The sequence below is a fragment of the Cervus canadensis genome, chromosome 16, assembly GCF_019320065.1.
Source record: "Cervus canadensis isolate Bull #8, Minnesota chromosome 16, ASM1932006v1, whole genome shotgun sequence".
Lineage (NCBI taxonomy): Eukaryota > Metazoa > Chordata > Mammalia > Artiodactyla > Cervidae > Cervus > Cervus canadensis.
Genome location: NC_057401.1, coordinates 17,615,958 through 17,635,609, shown reverse-complemented (window position 1 = coordinate 17,635,609; position 19,652 = coordinate 17,615,958). Strand labels below are relative to the sequence as shown.

At 36.8% G+C, this 19,652-nt stretch overlaps 1 protein-coding gene across 2 annotated transcripts in view; it reads right to left on the bottom strand.

The window, feature by feature from the left end:
• Nucleotides 1-19,652, bottom strand: part of ELOVL7 (ELOVL fatty acid elongase 7) — a 71,040-nt gene that overhangs the window by 3,951 nt on the left and 47,437 nt on the right. For both annotated transcript variants that reach the window (XM_043489032.1, XM_043489031.1), the window contains 5 exons: nt 13,681-13,871; nt 10,059-10,139; nt 8,916-8,972; nt 6,085-6,190; nt 1,149-1,285 (listed from right to left, as the gene is read on the bottom strand). In XM_043489032.1, coding sequence (XP_043344967.1) covers nt 1,149-1,285; nt 6,085-6,190; nt 8,916-8,972; nt 10,059-10,139; nt 13,681-13,871 — 572 coding nt within the window. The remainder of the gene's footprint in view (nt 1-1,148; nt 1,286-6,084; nt 6,191-8,915; nt 8,973-10,058; nt 10,140-13,680; nt 13,872-19,652) is intronic.

Genomic DNA, 19,652 nt, shown 5'->3' with positions numbered 1-19,652 from the left:
AGTATTTTTCCATGTTATTAAAAAGATTTTTACAACACTTAAGAGTAAGTTAAGTGAAAAAAAAAAAGCCTAAGATAAATTCTGTATGCATCATAGATGTTCTAATTTCTCTACAATAAACATATACTACTTTCCATTTATATAAAATGCTTAAAAAGAAAGGACTTGTGAATAATTTTCAGAACTTTGTAATATTTCCAGGCAGGAATTAAAATAATTTGCTTCTCCATTTCATTACGTTTGTTTATTTAGGGTGCTCTCACTTTTGTCAATGTGTATTTTACAGCACCACTCTACTACACCTTTCATTCCCACAGGACTTTTACGAGTTGGAGGAAAGATAAACTTATAAATGTCAGGACTAGGCAGGCAGGCACACAGGAAGGCTCATAATTCTCTGAAAGTTACCTTCCCTCAAGGTCATTTACATCTAGCATATGGAATTTCTAATTTAATATTATGTCTAATGAGGTTCACATAATTTTGAGATTATTTTGATCATAAATATATGTATTTTATATAAATGCATGTTGTGTATGTGTTAGTTGCTCAGTTGTGTCCAACTCTTTGCAACCTGTTTACTGTAATCTGCCAGGCTCCTCTGTCCACGGAATTCTCCAGGCAAGAATATTGCAGTGGGTTACCATTTCCTCCTCATATAAATGCATAAAATAATATAAAGATGGTGTAAAGATACACATGCTAGTTTAACTGTCTGAGCCTCTTGGCTACCAAATATACTTTGTTTTCAATAAAGTTCCTGACAAAAGTTCACAGAAGATATAAAGAGTGATGGTATGCCATGCGTGTGTGTGTGCTCAGTCATGTCTGACTCTGCGATCCCATGGACTGTAGCCTGCCAGGTTCCACTATCCATGGGATTTCCCTGGCAAGAATACTGGAGTGGGTTGCCATTTCCTACTCCAGGGGATCTTGCCTACTCGGGGATGGAACCCGTGTCTCTTGCATCTTCTGCATTGGCAGGTGGATTCTTTACCACTGCGCCACCCGGATGCCTTAGAGGCCAGGCAATTTATATTCCTATGTTTTGTAAACTTTGCTCTTTCGTTAGTATCCTCATTCATAATGAAGTCAAGCGACTCCCAGTTTAGTTTCATATCTGCTTTTAAAGAAAATTAACTACTCACAAGTTGTAATGATGTCAAATACTTTTTCCACCACAAATACTTCTGGTAATCTGGTCCCAATGCACACAGTCCATAGTAGGAATACATGACTACATGTACAGCTGTATTTACAAGGGCGTGGAAGGTTCCCAAACCACCTGGAAAAAAAATATCATAAAATAGGGGCACTGTTCCTTAAGATGAGATATATTTTGGTCTAAACTTTTAGTATATTTCTTTAATTTTAGCGGGAAGAAAAATAAATATGAAATATCATTATTATTAAACATCTATAAAATTAGAGGGATCTGGATACATTTTGTAAAATGCAAAATAACATCTTGGAAAATAAATGAACACAACTTTATTTATTCTATCTTAACATTAAGATTTTCCTGTGATTTGGACTTACCTTAACAAACTAAGTGGAATTACCTTTTAAATATAATCTATTGCTAAATAATAGTAATCAAATTCATTTTTAGTAAGAATTAATATTTATAAAGCACACAAAGTACACTAATCTTAAGTGTACAACTTGATGATTTTTTACATATGTTACCACCACCAAATTCAAGATAGAAGACATTTCTGATGCCACATAAAGTTCCTATGTGCCCCTTCTAATGAATATACTCCTTCCAATGTAACTTTTATTCTGACTTCCATCATCAACTGTTAGTTTTGCCTGTTATAAAACTTCATATAAATAGAATTATACAGGATGTATTCTTTGTGGCTACCTTTTTTTAGTCAACACACTGTTTTTAAGATTCATCCACATAGATTGCCTTTTTATTTCTGTGTAGTATTACCTGATATGAATTCATCACAATGTATTTATCCACCCTCCAATCAAAAGATGTTTGAGTTGTTTCCAATTTGAGGTATTATGAATTAAGCCATTAAGAATCTATATATATATTTCTTACATATTATTGTGTAAAATCTAGTTAACTTTTTTCACTCTTAATAGCTTTCAATAAATACTTTTAGTGCCACAAAATTTTAGCAGTAGAACCACTGGCTTTCATAAGTAAGCTATGTTAAGTTTGCTTTAATCAATCATTGTTTTTCCAAAATAAACATTTATTAATTGTTAGACCATTTTGATGCTGTTTCCATTTGACTATTATCAATTGTGCCTTCCTATCTTGGTTTCCTCTTCTAATCCCACCACATCTCCCACTGATCACCTTCAATTTAGGATAGAAGAAAAGGACCCTGGAGTAAATATAACCCTAGATTCTTTCAATTGTCTTTAACTAAATCAGTGAAATGAAGTGAAAGTGGCTCGGTCATGTCTGACTCTTCACAACCCCATTGGACTATACCCCATTGGAATTCTCTAGCCCAGAATAGTGGAGTGGGTAGCCTTTCCCTTCTCTAGGGGATCTTCCCAAACCAGGGATCAAACCCAGGTCTCTCACATTGCAGGCAGATTCTTTACCAGCTGACCCACCAGGGAAGCCCTAACTGAATCAGTAGTACAGTGGAAAGGGAAAACAAAGTGATTAGCAGATGGTGGGGAAAAAAACCAAAACTCTTCCCCAGTGTCTTTTTCCTAAGATGAACAATTTAGAAGAATCTTCATTCTTTATATAGAGCCTGAATCAGCTTAGTAATGTTGACTTGGAATTTAAATTTTTCTAAAAATATTCTATTTTATTTACTCTAATAATCTTTAATTTCAGAAATAAAATCTCACAAATTTGCCTAATTACATTAGAGAGAGGACTGAATTCATGAACACTGTGATTTATAGAAAGTTTAAAGCAAAACTGAAATTTATTACTTTGACTACAATCTTCTAAGGACAGATGTCATAAAAGCTGCTTCATAGCAGAAATACTTTTTAAAAAATCATCCACAATTGCAACAATGCTAGATACTTCTAAATGTTACCATTGCCAAAGTACTCCTTAAAATAACCTGCTTTAAATAATATTTAAAATTACTTAAAAGTAATTAAGTAGTTTTAAAATAAATATTTGAAAAATTTCATATTTAAATATGAAAAGTCTTTTTCATGCTATACTATATTTCATAAACTTTCCTCTCCTGAATAGAATAAATCAAATTTCAGCTAATCCTTTCATTATCACAAATTTCAAGTAAGAAGAAACTGACCTAATGAAACTTATTAACAAACTCCCAGCTTCTATTATTTACATTTGGATTAGTCTTTTTCCCAAAAGAAATATAAATAAATAAATTAGTGTGGTGTAAAAACACCTTTTCTAGGATAATTTAAAAATAGTATAGTTTATGAGTTAAGCTACTTAAATGGGGACAAGTCAGCTACCTCTCAAATCCACTGTCTCACAATTACAAATACACAGGAAATCTATTTCATGCTTGATATGAATCAGACCAAGCCTTTCTCACTAAGACACCTCTTCCACTTTTTGGTAGAAGAATTCTATTTTCCATTCAGAAATTTTCACCATTTGAATGTCCTAAAATGAGGCTCCTATGGACAGGAATTTAACACGGCAGTAAGTAGCTAAGAGTGTTTATAGTTAGGGTTACTGATTAAAATAAGCTATCAAATCAAATTAGCTTGCTTATTTTCTCTAGTAGTGATTGTTTTCTGATGAGTTACTTTAATGTTTGTTCACAGAACAATCACATTTTAATTAGTAATACTTCTCATATCTCCTTTGGAAGACTTTTCTTATAAAGTACTTTGTAAGCTTGCTTTCTTCTTTACAATAGTTCTGCAAAGAATGAATTATAATTAGTACATCACATTTTACTTCTTTGGTTTGGAAAAAATATAAAGGAACCACCTGGGTAATTATCACAATTCTCCGTATCTCTGAAAGGGAGTATACACATAATTAATATAAAAACCTGCCACAGAAATATTTTTCATCACATTCAAAAGAAAAGCTGGATTGCTGTTATCCCGGGGAGGAGTACAATAGGCAAACAGGAAATTAAATACTAGATAGAGATCAGCTGTGCTCTGGTTTTTGAAAGGACAGATAAAACTGGACAGTTTTATTCTAGGAATGAAAGCCAACACCACACCACATTTCTGGAAACACCCTTGCTCTTGTTGCTGCATTTGTCACTGAACAGATATCAGGTATGTTGTTCAAGTGTTTGCTAGTCCACTATAGAATCAACAGATATTCAAACAAGAAAATTTAGAAAATGCAGAGATGGATAAAGAAGGAAAGGGAGACCCCTTGTGTCAATATCTCTTAATCACTGTATTTGGGGGTACTGCTTTCCTATTTATTTTTAATTTATATTTATTCTTCAGTGTTGGAATAGAATCATCTGGTCTTTTGGAAGACATCTGAATAAATAAGTTCTAAGAGTGTGAAAACACCTTGTCTAGCATACTTTAAAAATAGAATAGTAAGAATAGTTATCTATTTCTGATAAATTTAGGAGCCAAGCTGCTTAACAGGAGTTGAAGCTACATGTCTCTCAAAATCATTTGCATTTCACAGTTATAAACACAAGACATCACAACCATTCAATTACTGGATGTTTAGGTATTTTCTAATTTCCGCCAAAAGAAATAGTGTCGAGAAATATCACTGTAAAAAGAACTGAGAGGCGCAATATACGTGCAAGAGAAAACAAAAGCATGGAAAGCAAAGTAAAACAATGGAGATTAAATAATGTAACTACCATCGATTTGTGAAATGGACACAGATGAGACCATCTTGTTATGATGTGAGTTAAATTTTTAAATTCACATATATACATTATAAGAAAAACAACTACATTTCCTTAAAAAAAAATCTTCAACAGATAAATGCCAATTTTTGGCAAGGAGCTACTTTACATACTGGAAAATCTGATACCCTTGGGCCAAAGTAAGGCCAGCCCTTCCAGCTCCCCTAGGTTCTGGCATCCTATTCTAGCCACTGGCTTATCTATGTCCCTTCATGCTCTGAGACATGCAGACTTCCACCCCCTGCCCCCGTTCCCATGTCTAGAGAGTCTAAAACTCAAACAAGAGTTCCTCAATTATAGTTTCTCTTTCCTTTAGTCTTAAAAAGTCAGAAGGCCCAAAAGAGGTGAGCTGTTCACAGAAATGTTAAAGCTTTGCCTAGAATGGGCTGCAAGCCTACAGGAAGACTTCTTTTTTTTTTCAGTGAAAATGTTTAATTTGGAGAAATCTCTGTTTTCTCACAGAATCGATACCGATGGAGAAAATAGATTATTCAAAGGATCTTTAGAGTTGCTTCTTAAATTGAAGAAACTAGAACAAATAAATCCCCCAGACAACTTTTGCTAATAAAACTATATCCTTGAGGATATCACTTATTTAAAACTTTATGATAGGTAAAATTACTTACCTTCCTGTTCTCTCATATTCTAGATGTTCAGAAGCCTAAAATCAAAACCAACTAAAGAATCTATTTGCCAAGCTTTTGAGTTAAACTATTTTTGACGTTAAAAAACAATCAAAGCATTCTTTAATATGGTAGGATGTTTAGGGAAGGCGGGACAATTGTAATCTGACACATCTTTAAAGAGTTCTTGGTGTATCAGCTTTTGGAACTTTGAAAGCAAAGAAGACATGGAACTAGAGATAAGCATTCTAACTTCCTGGAAACATATAAGCAATAGTTATCTAATTATATTCCTATAAAATCAAGGATTTTACCATTTTATCATTTATTACTTATTTTAAAATATTTATAGAATTGTATAGGAAAAGAATAAAATCCAAGCAAAACAACTAAAGGATGAGTAGAAGACTATACCAAAGGTCATACATACTAAAGAGTATTGGGGAGTGGGGGAAGATCTAGTTAGGAGTCCTGTGTTTATGTTTCAGATAATTAATGAAAGTCCGAAGTTTGATCAAAGTGATTCTTTGATGTTTTAGGATTCTTTTAAGTCACACTTAAAGATAGAGTTTATGCTTAGAGCATACAGAAATGTAACCAATTATAGCACATAATCCCAACTCTCCCTTGGCTACCTGCAGCAAATTTGACTCCAAACCACCAGGTCCATGGCATGATGGTATGATGGAAGACATGCAGGAAAGTCACTTGACTATTTTTCTTACGCAGAATAAAAAAGATCTGAAATAATTTAAAGAAAATCAAGTTCATATAAAATCATGCAATAATTTTCTAATGTTACAAAAATATCGGCCAAGTGCAAACTATTACTATTCCATTTTGTAATGTGCTTTGAAAGAGTTGCCTTATAGAATCTAAAGAAGCAGCTGATTCTCCAAGAGGCAGCTCAAAAGATAATTAGCATGAGAGAACTTAGGTATGATGCCTAGTCACGGAAGAATCAATAAAAAGGTGAAAAGATACTGAATGCCGTATTTTAAAAATAAAAAATATAAAGTGAAGGATATGACCAAAAATTATTGAAAAAATGTTACTGGTTCAAAAAAAAAGATAAAAAACACCATGCGAACTTTGAAATATATAGAAAAGCAGACTTTGAAGTCCTAGCACTGAAATTCTACACTGCTCCCTAACATATTCTACCAATTTAGATAAAGGATCAAGCAAATTGAAAAAAGACTTGCAGCAAATCAGAAGTTAGCAAATTATCATTAAAGAAAGATGAAAAGGGAGATAATTGAAGAATTAATTAGGGAAGTAAGGTGGAAACAAAAGCAAAGCAGCTTAGGAAAAGTGAGAAGGGTGTCAAAGCCCTCATCCAGATTGAACGTATCTAGTCAGAAACGCTATCATTTCTCTAATAAACAAAGAGGTAGAATAAGAAAGCTGGGGGCAGGGGGATTGGATTTTTTTCTCAAAAAAAATATTCAAAAGCAGAATTAAATGTTCAAAAATATTCAAAACGCAGAAAACCAGAGGTAAGTTAGACTTCTAAGTACAGGACTAAACAGAGTGGCAGAAACAAAAGCATCCCTAAGAGTATTTGAGAAATGTGGTTCAGGGAAGGACACAGAGAAGCAACAGTTTCCCATGGAAGCCAAAACTGAGAACATGCAAAGCAGGAACAATGATGTCAAAACACATTTCCTTACGCACATAGAGGAAGGCAACACAGGGCAACAGAAAAAGCCATAAACGAGCAATCTGGGGTCCTAGTCCCAGTCAGTAGCGGCATTTCTCTGGCTAAGTCTTATAACTGTCTGGCTTCCATTTCTTTTCAGATTAAGTGCTCTGGGCTAGATCAATGGTTCTCAACCCTGTCTGCATCTTACAATGTCCAAGAAGGTTTGTCTTTTGTTTTTAAATAACCATGCCTGGTCTCTAACTCCAGACCATCTTGACACCACATCTCTAGAGGTGGGGCCCAGGTTTTTGTTTTCTAAGGCAGTTAGGTCTATAGGGCCATAGGGTTGAGAACCAGTGGACGACAGCCGGGGTTCTTAAAGTGTGGACCCTGGAACAACAGCAGTAACTTCACTTGGGAACTTGATGGAAATGCAAATTCTTAAGCTCCATCTAAGACCCACTGAATTAGAAATTCTGAGGGTGGGGTTGAAGCATGTGTGTTTTCAACGAGTTCTCCAGGTGATTGTGTGCATGGGTACATGCTCAGTCGTGTCTGACTCTTTGCGACCCCATGGATTATAGCCCAGCAGGATTCTCCGTCTGTGGAATTTACCAGGCAAGAATACTGGAGTGGGTTGCCATTCCCTCCTCCAGAGGATTTTCCCCACCCAGGGATCAAAACCCACATCTCTGATATCCTGCATTGGCAGGTGGATTCTTTACCACTAGGACTACTTGGGAAGCCCAGACAGGTGATTCTAATGCATGCTAAAATTTGAGAACCCCTGGATTCTATGCTTACTAAGTTCTCCTTTCTATCAATAATTCAGGGCTTCCCTGGTGGCTCAGACGGCAAAGAATCTGCCTGCAATGGGGGAGACAGGGTTTGATTCCTGGGTGGGGAAGATCCCCTGGAGAAGGAAATGGTAACCTACTCCAGTATTCCTTCCTGGAGAATTCCATGAACAGAGGAGCCTGCTAAACTACAGTCCATGGGGTCACAAAGAGTCAGACACAACTGAGCGACTAACACACACATCAATAATTCTAACATTACGTGTAGCCAGCTGAGAAGGTAAAGCATGTTTAGATTTGCTACTAGAAATGTAGTGGAATATATTCTGAAGAAAACACATTTGGCAGTCTTAGGCCAGAATGGATTCCAGATAAATAAGGTCCACATGCCACAAAGATACAATAATGGCCAGCTTTCTGTTGTTTCTGGAAACAAAGGTACAAGGTTTTCTCCTCTCATCATGGATCCTAATCCATGGCACTTGCTTTTCACAGGAGCCAGTCAGAGTTCATCCTCAGGAAGGGAGAAGACCCAATAAGACAGATTTCAGAAAGGTGGCTGGAAATAGTTTTGATATTACTGATATCCCAGAGATAACAACATTCTAGTGTGACTTTATGAATTTTGAAGCATTTGTCCTCTTAAAGGAGTATGGATGACACACTGCTTTGATATAAAAAATCAGAGGTAACATATTCTCTGTTCTTTGCTTCCTGAACTTACTTCACAAAACAACCGTCATCCATCTAGATAAAGATGCTCAGTTTTATAGTATATGTGACAGTTACATTTTTATCTTAACCAGATGATAGATACACAAAAAATCTTTTGGCATTTGCAAAAGACTGAAAAATAAGTTTATGCTATCTATTCTCTAAAATAACTGATAATAAAAAATAATAGATAATAGGAGTCTTCCTGAGGAAGAGAGATAACCAAAGTTATCAGACAACTGAACCCTCACAGTTTATCACTTTCATTGAAACATCAAACATTTACCAAATGTGGTGATGATATACTCACAGTATCTAATAGCTCAATAAATTTGGAGAAGTAATAAAGCCAGCAGGTGCGTACCATCTGCAGAAACACACATAGACAGGAATTTATTATTTTTTTTACATGGGAAAAAACTTTATATTTTCTAAATTTGGCAAAGTTTACATTTCATAAAATTTACCATCTTCACCATTTTAAAGTGTATAGTTTGGTGGCATTAAGTATCTTCACATTCTTGTACAACTATCCATAAAGCTCTTCCTCTGACAGGACTGACTCTCTACCCATTAAACAGTAAGTCCCCACCTGGGAATCCAGCCACCGACAACTACCATTTTACTTCCTGTTTCTGAATTTGACTATTCTGTGTACCTCATAAAACAGAATCATACAATATTTCTTTGTCCCTTTGTGCCTAGATTATTTCACTTAGCATAATGTCCTCAAGGTTCAATCACATTGTATCAGGTGTCAGAATTTCCTTCCTGTTAAGGCTGAAAAATATTCCATTGTATGTATATACCACTGTTTATCCATTCATCTGTTGATGGACATGTGTGTTGACTTCCGTCTTTTGGCTAATGTGAAGAATGCTGTGAACACTGGTGTACAAATATCTTTTTTTTTTAATTTGAGTATAATTGCTTTACAATGTGTTAGTTTCTGCCGTACAATGAAGTCAGTCAGCTATATGTGTACATGCATATCTTTTCTCTCTTGGACCTCCCTCTCACCACACCCTCATCCCAGCCATCTAGGTCTTCACAGAGTACCGAGCTGGGCTCCCTGCCCTATACAACAACTTCCCACTAGTTATCTATTTCACACATGTATATGTGTCAATTGAATCCTTGCTTTCAATTCTTCTAGGTATACACCCAGAATGGAATTGTTGAAACATATGGTAATTCCATTTTTGAGGAACCAGATACAAATTTACTTTTAAATCCAAGAAATTCAAAAAGAAAAGCACCAATTTGCATTTTACAGAAAACCCAACACCTGAATTTGATTTTTTTCTAGTAATTTTTAGCTTTTTTCACTCAACATATATGTGATAATTGAGTCATTTACTCCTTCTGATTTCACAGTCAGTATTTAAAAATAGAATCTACAAAGTTTTAACACTGACTTCGAGTTATAAGTTTTTTCTGAAAAGAAACTTACCCTCAGTGCTGTAGGCGACTGTGAATAGTCAACAATATCACATCGAAATGAATAACCTGTACCCCAGCCAGACATTATAAACTGTAAGAGAGCACATGCATATTACAGAAGGAAGTACTTGCTCAAGAGCTACAACAAAGGTAGTTTTGACCATGTCTCTTCATTGCATTTTCAGCTAACTTGGCAGTCAGTGCAGAGGGAAAAGTGGACTAGAACAATTACAAACCAGGAGCTCACTTCTTATCAACGCACCAAGAGTTTTAAAAGTTGTAAAGTCACATTTATATAAACTGTGTGCTAATTAAAATGACTATTTCTTGGAATGATTATTCTAATAAACTGGAGAACAAAATACCAGGAATGCTTTGTTTAAACAGCAAATACTGGTAAGTATTTGACCTTATTTATATACATCTCTATGTGCCTGTGCATATGTTTGTGTATTCTCAAAGTGGTGACTGAGTCTGAAATCAGCCTTTTCTGATGATTTCAAATCTTTGCAGTTAGTCAACAAATAAATGAGCAAACCAACCTTCTCAGTGTACTCATCCAATGTCTATAACAGCTAGATTTTTCTTGTTTCAGTTAGTGGATGTAATAGGAAGTGATAGTTCATGGCTTTTAAATTAAGATAGACCAAACACAACACTCACACATTAGTTTTGCTTTGAATTCACATAACAAGTAAGAGACAAAAATATTAACAAGAGAATACAATCTGGCAAGCCTTAATTCCAACACACCCACAAAGTGACTTTAGGCCAGTGGTGAGAAGAAAAGGCCTATTGTTAAGTCTGGACCATAACTCAAAGATTACATTGATATGCTTTCAGTCTAGTGGTAGGAAGGTCTCCTTTTAAAACAGTATCTGAAAATTAAAAGCTAAAGGCTCTAATTTTAAATTAATATCTATATTAAGTGGTTGGCTTAAGTTAGGGCTCTAACAATATGACCAGTTTCTTCTCTGGCATCCTGTTCTCACACAAGCCAGCATCTTCCCTAAGAAAGATGACTTCCTTCCCAGCATAAGGATTATACCATTTTCTATTCCATTACATTTTAAGTCTGTACTTTTAAATACTATTAAAGCTGAAATGACAACTTTACAGTAAGTTAACTTCTACAGGCAAAAGTTTAGGAGGCAATCAGAATGACATTTTAATGGTGAAAAGAAATGAAGGAGAAAGAAAAACCACTTAGACCATAGGATTTAAAAACACTATCCTTTTTTGATAACTAGCTCCTAGCTTGACTTGCAATATAATCACACTATCAACTTGGTAAATTATGAAATCTTAAAAATTAAGATTCAGAAAAGCATAAAAACAGATTTTATGGATGAAAAAATATCTTACAAAGACATGTCAATAAATTTTCTCAAATGAACAAAGCAATGAAGTACTGAAATAGTTAAATCTGTCTTACAAAGTCCTGATCTGTCAGTGAGAGTCTTCATACTCTCTCGCACTCACTTCTGACTGATTCAGGTAACGTGCTAACTCCATTCATTTAGATGGGGTTGACTGATTCGCTACTCCAAACAAGCACTGCGATGAACAGGAGAAGCTCTGTGATGTGACCATCTGTGGGGCCTTTGCTGGTCTCTCTTTATTACTCAACTTTTGCCAAGTAATTAGCACATTCAAGCCATCACTATAAAATGAGGCATGTGGGTTCCTTTAGTCTGATGTACTTCCTTTCACCTTGTTCATATTTGCCCTAACATCCTTCGTGGAGGATGTAGACCAAATGCAATTGTGCTCCACCCAATAAACCATGTGTGTGGATGTGTCCTGGAGCTGACAAACTGCTCAACTGTCAAAAACCTTTGATCAAACAGAAAGCAGAACTCAATGCTTTCCTGACATTAACTTTAAGAACATCCCAAAAGTCTGCAGAGCTTTTGACATATATGTCTATATTTTAGGCTTCCACAAGGGAAGAGTAACCATTTATATTTGGTAGGTAATAAATCTCCAAACTGGCATAAGTTACTCAGGTATTACTGGTTAACAGGGGATAGAAACTCTCAGATTCAGACATTCTCAGACCTTTTATGTTGTAATTTCTAAAGCTGAAACCAAAACTTACTGGTTATAATTGGATTCCTTCCAGAGAAATATATCTGGACACAATTAGAAACCAGAGTATATAAGGATCTGAGAGACAAGGTAAATCCTGACTCTATATAATGAGAGAACTGAGGCCCACAGAACTTAAATGATTAGTTCAAAATCAGGTAGCTAGTTAGTAGTATAACTGGGACTAACTAGTCCCTGGTCTCCTGGCTTCCAGGTCTGTTCTTAGTACTTCTGGGTATGTCCTATAGTAGGTTATATTCTATCTCTAATAACTTGCCAAAAGCATGTATTTTTCTGCCCCCCCTCCACCCACATCTCTATTCCATTACTCCCTCCCTTTCAGTTGCTTATGCTCCAGAAAGAACAGTAAGATGACCTGTGAGTTAATTCTGGAAATAAAGTAGAAGGCAGCGAAGTAAGTTCAGACTTCAGAAAGGCCTGTGAGAAATGACGCCAGAGCAGATTTAAGGTGAGCTAGTCAGGTCAATCCACAGCAAGAATCAGGCTGGAGAAATGCATGTGCACCCACTGCAACGTTGTGAAGTAATTAGCCTCCAACTAATTAAAAAAAAAAAAAAAGAAATGCATGTGCAGAGGCCATGATGTCTGCAGAGGATGGAGAGGCAAGCTAGGTCCTCCTGGGTCCTGGGAATGAGGAAGCACAGGCTGTGCTGCAGAGAAAGTGGATAAGGAGTAGAAGATGAGGAAGCCAGACAGCATTGAAAGAGAAGCAAGGAATCCCAAAAAAGCAGAGAAGGGAGCGTGGCTGAAATTTGCAATTAGCAGAAGGAAGAAAGAGAGAATTCATGAGTCTGCTTTTGGTCCTGGAAATTCCCCACCTCTCTTATTGACAGGGAAGGGACAGCTTGCCTCACCTACTGCCTTGTAGGAGTCTAAGTTCTCTGTCCCCCACGAAACCCAGCTAAACCAAACCAGTCTATCACCTAACAGGTCATCAGGGTGTGTATACATTCTGAATCCCAAATTCCTACCATGATGATGACAACTCATTAGAATCAGAATGAGCTCTGCTGTCAGACAGACCTGGACTCAAATATCAGCCCTCCACTTACCAGCTACACTATCTTTGTTGTTGTTGTTGTTTAGTCACTAAGTTGTGTCCGACTCTCTTGTGACCCCCTGGCCTGTAGCCTGCCAGGCTCCTCTATCCATGGAGTTTTCCAGGCAATACACTATCTTGACTGTATCTAATTTCTCCAATGATGAGTTTCCTTAAAGTTGAACATTTATGGATTCAATCATCTTTTATGGCTAATTGCATGTGAGTCCCTGGACTTAATGTTAATTTTTTTCACTATCTGCGAGGTAGCCTATACCAAGATCCTTTAAAGAGTTCAATATCTGGTCTATAGAAAACAATATTTTTGGGGAGGGTGAAAATACCTGCTCTAGTGAGCTAAGTTTCTGAAATTTCTTAAATCTTGGAGAGTTACCCTTAAAGTCATATCAAGAAACATCATGACAGACAAACATAAAGACTCAGGTAAAATTCTCCCATTAGGAATACTGAAGATACTTGCCTCATAAAACATATACACAGAAAAGAGTACTAGGAAAAAATTGTACGTTATCATCGTTTTCTTGAGTTCAAAAGGCTTTCGATTCTCCATGAGCTTTGGTCCCAGGGACGTGACAAAATAGACATAGAATCCTAGGATGATGGTTTGTGGCAGAGGTGAGGACATGAGGAGCCAGTCTTCAACTCTAGGATCTAAGAGAAAAACAAGATGTAAGCACACAGCCATTTAGCTACGTGGTAACTGACAGTAACTGGCATTTTAATGAGCACCTAGATCCTAATGCTGTCAGGGAACTGTTTGGTCAGTGATGACTACTATCTCCAGGATGTGTCAAGGGAAATCACGAGGGACTGGGACGGAGCTATAAACAGTGAGGCTCGAGGGGCAAAGGGAGGTAGTGGTCACCAGAGCTCAGGAGAGGGTCACATGGAGAAGCCCTTCTGCTGAGGAGCCATGTCCTGCAGTGGAGGGATTCAGCAATCCTGCAAATAAGGGGTCAGGGAAATCAATACTCTAGCCTCACCCTCCTCCCTATCTATTAGCTGAACCCAACCAGAAGCCACAGGGCAGGGGAGCAAGTCCATGGAAAAATCGTTATCATCCATCTATAACCACTAGTAACACAGTAGAGTTTCTCCACCCAGACATTCTTTCATATATATAAATATGTTTGGGTTTGCTGTTTGTTAACTTTCTCCATTCCCCCAAGAAAATGGGAAAAGTTTTCTGTGTACTGTATTATTCAATTGAAAGGGACTTTAGCATCATTTAAGTATCTGAACTGTGGGTTCTAGGTGTCCAGAATGTGGGCTAACCCATCCGATATTTTAAACAGAAAAACAGAAAAGTATTAGCTTCACAATCATGTAAAGAAGAAATTCACATGATTACTGCTAGTTCCAGGCTATGAGAATTAGATTAATTAAAAAGCTGCAACTCAAGATGAAATGTGATTAATTCCATAATCTTAAGTAGTTTGGGTGTAATTTTACAAAATTGCTTCATGAAGCCAGAATATTACAAAGGAAAATATGTGTGGACAAATTCCCAAGTGTGTCTGATTCAAAATTGAGTCTTTAACACTAGGTTGCTAAATACCACTTTTGTTAATTGGAAAGGACGGGTGGGGGGAACACAGCCCTTGCCCATTGAAACTGCTGATGGTGTAGCTAATTACCAAAAAAAGTTGACTATCCCTTCAAGTCTGACTTCTTACCCAATGCAAAAATTTCTTCAATGGACTCCATGATTGATGACTCACTCGGCCTCAGTTTTATTGCTGGAAGGCTCACATTTGATACTCAGATATACTGGGGCATGTCTGTAGTAATTAAAGATGATTTATTCTACACTCAAATGGGCTTCCTTCAGAAAAACTGACAGATGCCTTATCTCAAAATAATAAGCTAAAAGTCAGCTCTAAGATGGACCTCAGATAGTTAGGAATTTAATATACGATAAAGCAAGCCACGTAAGCAAGAAGAAAGGGAGAGATAATTCATTAAAAAGGAAAACTGACTACTTGGGAGAAAAATGAGTTTGTGCCTTACCTTGTATCCTACCGAAGCATGTCCCAAACTATGAAATACAAGCAAGATATTAAAGAATTCTTTAAATTCAGCGGTAAAGAAATTGCCTGCAATGCAGACATTCGGGTTTGATTCCTGGGTCAGGAAGATCCCCTGGAGCAGGAATTGGCAAGCCACTCTAGTACTCTTGCCTGAGAAATCCCATGGACAGAACAGCCTGGCAGGCTACAGTCCATGGGGTTACAACATGACTTAGCGACTAAACTACCACCCCAAAAAGTAGGAAAAGTCTACTAGAAATGCTAAGTTAAGCAAACAAAATACTTTTCAGCAGAATTTCTTAATGGTTCATGTTTGTTTTGAATTGCCAAGATGAGAATGGTGGTAGGCAGCATTCCTCAAACTTACTTGGCCATGGAGCCCTGATTTTTTGCATCAATAGGATACTATTTAACATCTTGTGGAATCAACACTGTGTGGAACACCATTTAGGAAAGACAGCCCTTTGTGAAAATGAATTCATAAGTGAAACTACTAAAAATTAGGTAGTAATAGGAGAATATCAATAGGATCAATCATTTTGACATATAGTAAGGAGGTAGAAAACATAAAATTTCATAAATCATTTAATCATGGGGAATGAGAGGTGGAAGTGAAGAAAAACATTTGAGTTTTTTGTTGTTGTTGCTCAGATACTGGCTTAGGAAAAGTGAGCAGAGTAAGTAGAGCAAGTGGCCAAAGTCAGACTCTGGAGGACTCAACACTCAAAGGAGGAGAGGACTGAGAAGGAGCAGGCAAAAAGGGAGAAGGAAAACCCCAAGAGTGTGATATCCTGAAGCCAGAGGAAGAGTGAACTTCTGGAAGGAATCAAGGTAACAAACGCGACAGGCAAGGAAAGTAAAATGTGGGCTTAACAGTACCCCTGGATTGATGCTCTTAGTAGGAACAATTTCAGTGAAGTATCGTGTGCAAAACAAACGTTCAACAAACGTTGCCCAAAGACATTCAAAAGAACACAAAAAACATAAAGTTCTCAAAATAAAAAAAATTTTTTTTCATAGTAAGATGTCACCATTTTAAATCAGGAAAAGCTGTGAAATCAGCGATGCAGTTAGCACACATCCCTGTGTACTTCAATTTATTCCCTGCCTTTCCTATAACAAGTTTCCCAGGATATCTGGGTGCTATATGCAATTAAAAAGGCTATAAGGAATGCCAGCCACAGTCTAGCAACTCACCAGGAAAGTTTCAGTAAGGAAAATTGTCACAGAACTGGGGACCAAAGGACAGAACTGGAACAGATCACACTTTTTTTAAAAACACAACTTTTAAAGGTTAAGGTCCATCTACAATTACTACAAAATACTGGCCACACTCCCTGCACCCTACATCTTTGTCGTTGATCTTACACTGAGTAATTTGTACCTCTGACTCTCCCACCCCATGTTCCCCCTCTCCCTCCTCTTCACTGGCAACCACCAGTTTGTTCTCTGTATCTGTGAATCTGCTTCTTTTTTGTTATACTCACTAGTTTGTTGTATTTTTTGATTCCACATATGCTATATCATACAGTATTTGTCTTTCTCTGACATTTCATTTATCATAATGCCTTTAAAGTTCACCCATGTTACTGCAAATGGCAAAAATGTGATTTTTTTTTAATAGCTGAGTAGTATTCCAGTGTGTGTGCATGTATATGTGTGTGTGTACATACCACATCTTCTTTATCCATTCATCTGTTGATGAGCACTTATGTTATTTCCATAACTTGGCAATTATAAATAATCCTGCTGTGAACATGTACCTTTTTGAATTAAGTGTTTTTGTTTTTTTTTTTTCCCAGATATATACCCAGGAGTAGAATTGCTGGGTCAAATAGTAATTCTATTTTTAGGTTTTGGAAAACCTCCATACTGTTTTCCGTAGTGGCTGCATTTACACTCCCTCCAACTATGCATGAGGGTTCCCTTTTCTCCACATTCTCGCCAACATTTGTTACTTTTGTTCTTTTTTATGAGTTCCATTCTGACAAGTGTGAGATGATATCTCATTGTGGTTTTAGAAATGATCAAAACTTTGATGGATTTTTTTTTCCATCAGTGAGTAATCTAAACCTTAAATATATGAATATAAACCATATTAATATGTCTAGCTTTTATCTCCAATGAAATAAACACATAAAACCAGCACGAAAAGAAGGCTTCTAGAAGAATGTTAACATTATTACTTTTGGATGGTGACAACACGGGTGATTTTTATTTTTCTTTTTAAGAAATTTTAAATGTTTCTGTTATGAATGGACATCATAGGCATGGTTGAAAACTAGTTTTTTGATTTTTGTTTTTGTCAGTAAAGGAATTTCTGAATTAGAGATATTTTATTTCATCCTTTTATTAGTTCAGTGACAGTAGGGTGATGGTGAAGGTAGTGAGATGGGGGTATCAAATGATACCATATTTCTGTTCTTCCGCTGGTAGCAGTAGGAAAAACAAAAAGCCAGGAAAAGCATGCTGGGCTGGCTCAGGAAGCAGAAGGAAATAATATTTAAATAAATCATGTTTCCTGCAATTTAACATTATAAGCACGTACTTTAAAAAAAAAAAAAAATCCTGAATGTGCCTTTTAAGTTCTGCAGATTTTTAAAAAAATCTTATCTTTGAGGAAAAGCTAGTTCATTTAATTTCATACTATTTTCAAAGCAAACAACAGAACAAACCACCCAGCTTTTCAATCCTTTCTCAGCCTGCACTGATCCTGGCCCTCCAATGGACTCATTGTGTGACCTGGGGTCACTGACTTCACTTCTCTGTGCTTAGTTTCCTCATCTGTGAACTGGGTGCAAAACAACATGTGTCTCAGAGAGGATTCAGTGAGTTACTACAAATATGGAGCGTGGTACAACTTAAATGCTCAGTAAGCATTGCTACTATTATTTCAGCAGATCTTGGTTGTGTACCCCTGCAGTGGAATCAGAGTCCTAACCACTGGACCTCCAAAGGAATTCCCCAGGCATTCATATTTTGAAACAAGCTGCTGAGATGACCATGATGAACGTTCCATCAATGTTATAAACCAAGAGTTCAATGCCTCCTTCAGCAACACTGAGGCCCTCAGTACCCCACTGCTAGGTGCTCTGTGGTAATTTCATGGGGTTTCTTTGTCTCCTGATCCAGTCTGCCACCATCTTATCTTCTATATAACTACCAAATTTACTTTCTAGAAGTAAAGCTTTGCTCAGATTATTCCTTTGCTTAAATTAGCTCTCCCTACTAAGCAAATAGTCTTTAATATGTCCATGACTCTGATGACTGCTCATTTTTCCTGCCTTCTCTCTTGGCAGATACCTTTCCAAATAGGGAGCCCACTTTCATGTTGAGGCAGGGGGCTCCCACTGATGAGACATCTACAAGTCAGATGGGGCTGGTGGCTCGATAAAGGGGTGTAGAGAGAGCTGCTAGACAATATTTAAAGGTAATTCTGCCTCAGTCTATGATCTCACAAGTTGCAAAAGGTTCTGGGGTGAAGTGTGTTCTATTTTCTTTAGAGACAAACGGCGGATAAGGGAGGGAGAATTTCATGTACCTTCTATTTAGCATCAGAGTTGGGTTTAAGTACTATCAACAGATAAAGGCAGAGGATGGAGGGGCAGGCTGTCTGAGAGTCCATACCTCAGTTCTGAAGTTCTGACTTATTCCTAGCCCGGTAATGCTTTTCTAAGAGCCTTCTGGAGAGTGAGTACCGGGGAGTACAAGGGTCACATACATAGAATATTAATGAGCTTTTCCATCAACCACTTTTAAGAGTGTGTTCTCTTCTTAAGTAGCAGTACTAGCTCAAAGGGTACACCCTTTAAAATTCTAAGTGCCAATAAGATGAAGAAGCTGGAAGGAGAAGCAAACATGTACCTCTGGTACTTTGTGAAGTACTAGAGATTCAGAGTGGCAGCAGATTTTCTGTCTTCTTGCAAAAAGATCACTCTGAGTCTGAAAGGTCATCATCATTACTATTCAAACACAAGGAAAGTTGCCTTTTAAACATCAAAACATTATAAATCCTCATGTAGCTTAAGTATTCATTAAAGCATTTTAAAATTCTGTAGCTGTGGAATTTTCCACATGAAATAACTATGCCTGCCTCCTACTTCTCGAACAATCAGAAAGCCAGCGAGTATCAGTAAGTTTCCCGAAGTCTATTCAGAATTAGGGCCAAAGCCAAGAATACACTTGAAATTCTTGGCACTTGATCATGGCCTTAGGCCTTTGAAGGGTAGGCAAAGTAAAACAGAACTAAGATGGCCAAAAATGATTCCTAATGGTTCTCAGAGATCAATACCACACTACACAGAGCCAAAAAAAAACCCCTCTTGTTATACCCAACAGTGTTCTCATAAAGTTATACATCTCAACACAAACCATTTTAAACCTTCTAGATTTCGACAGGAAA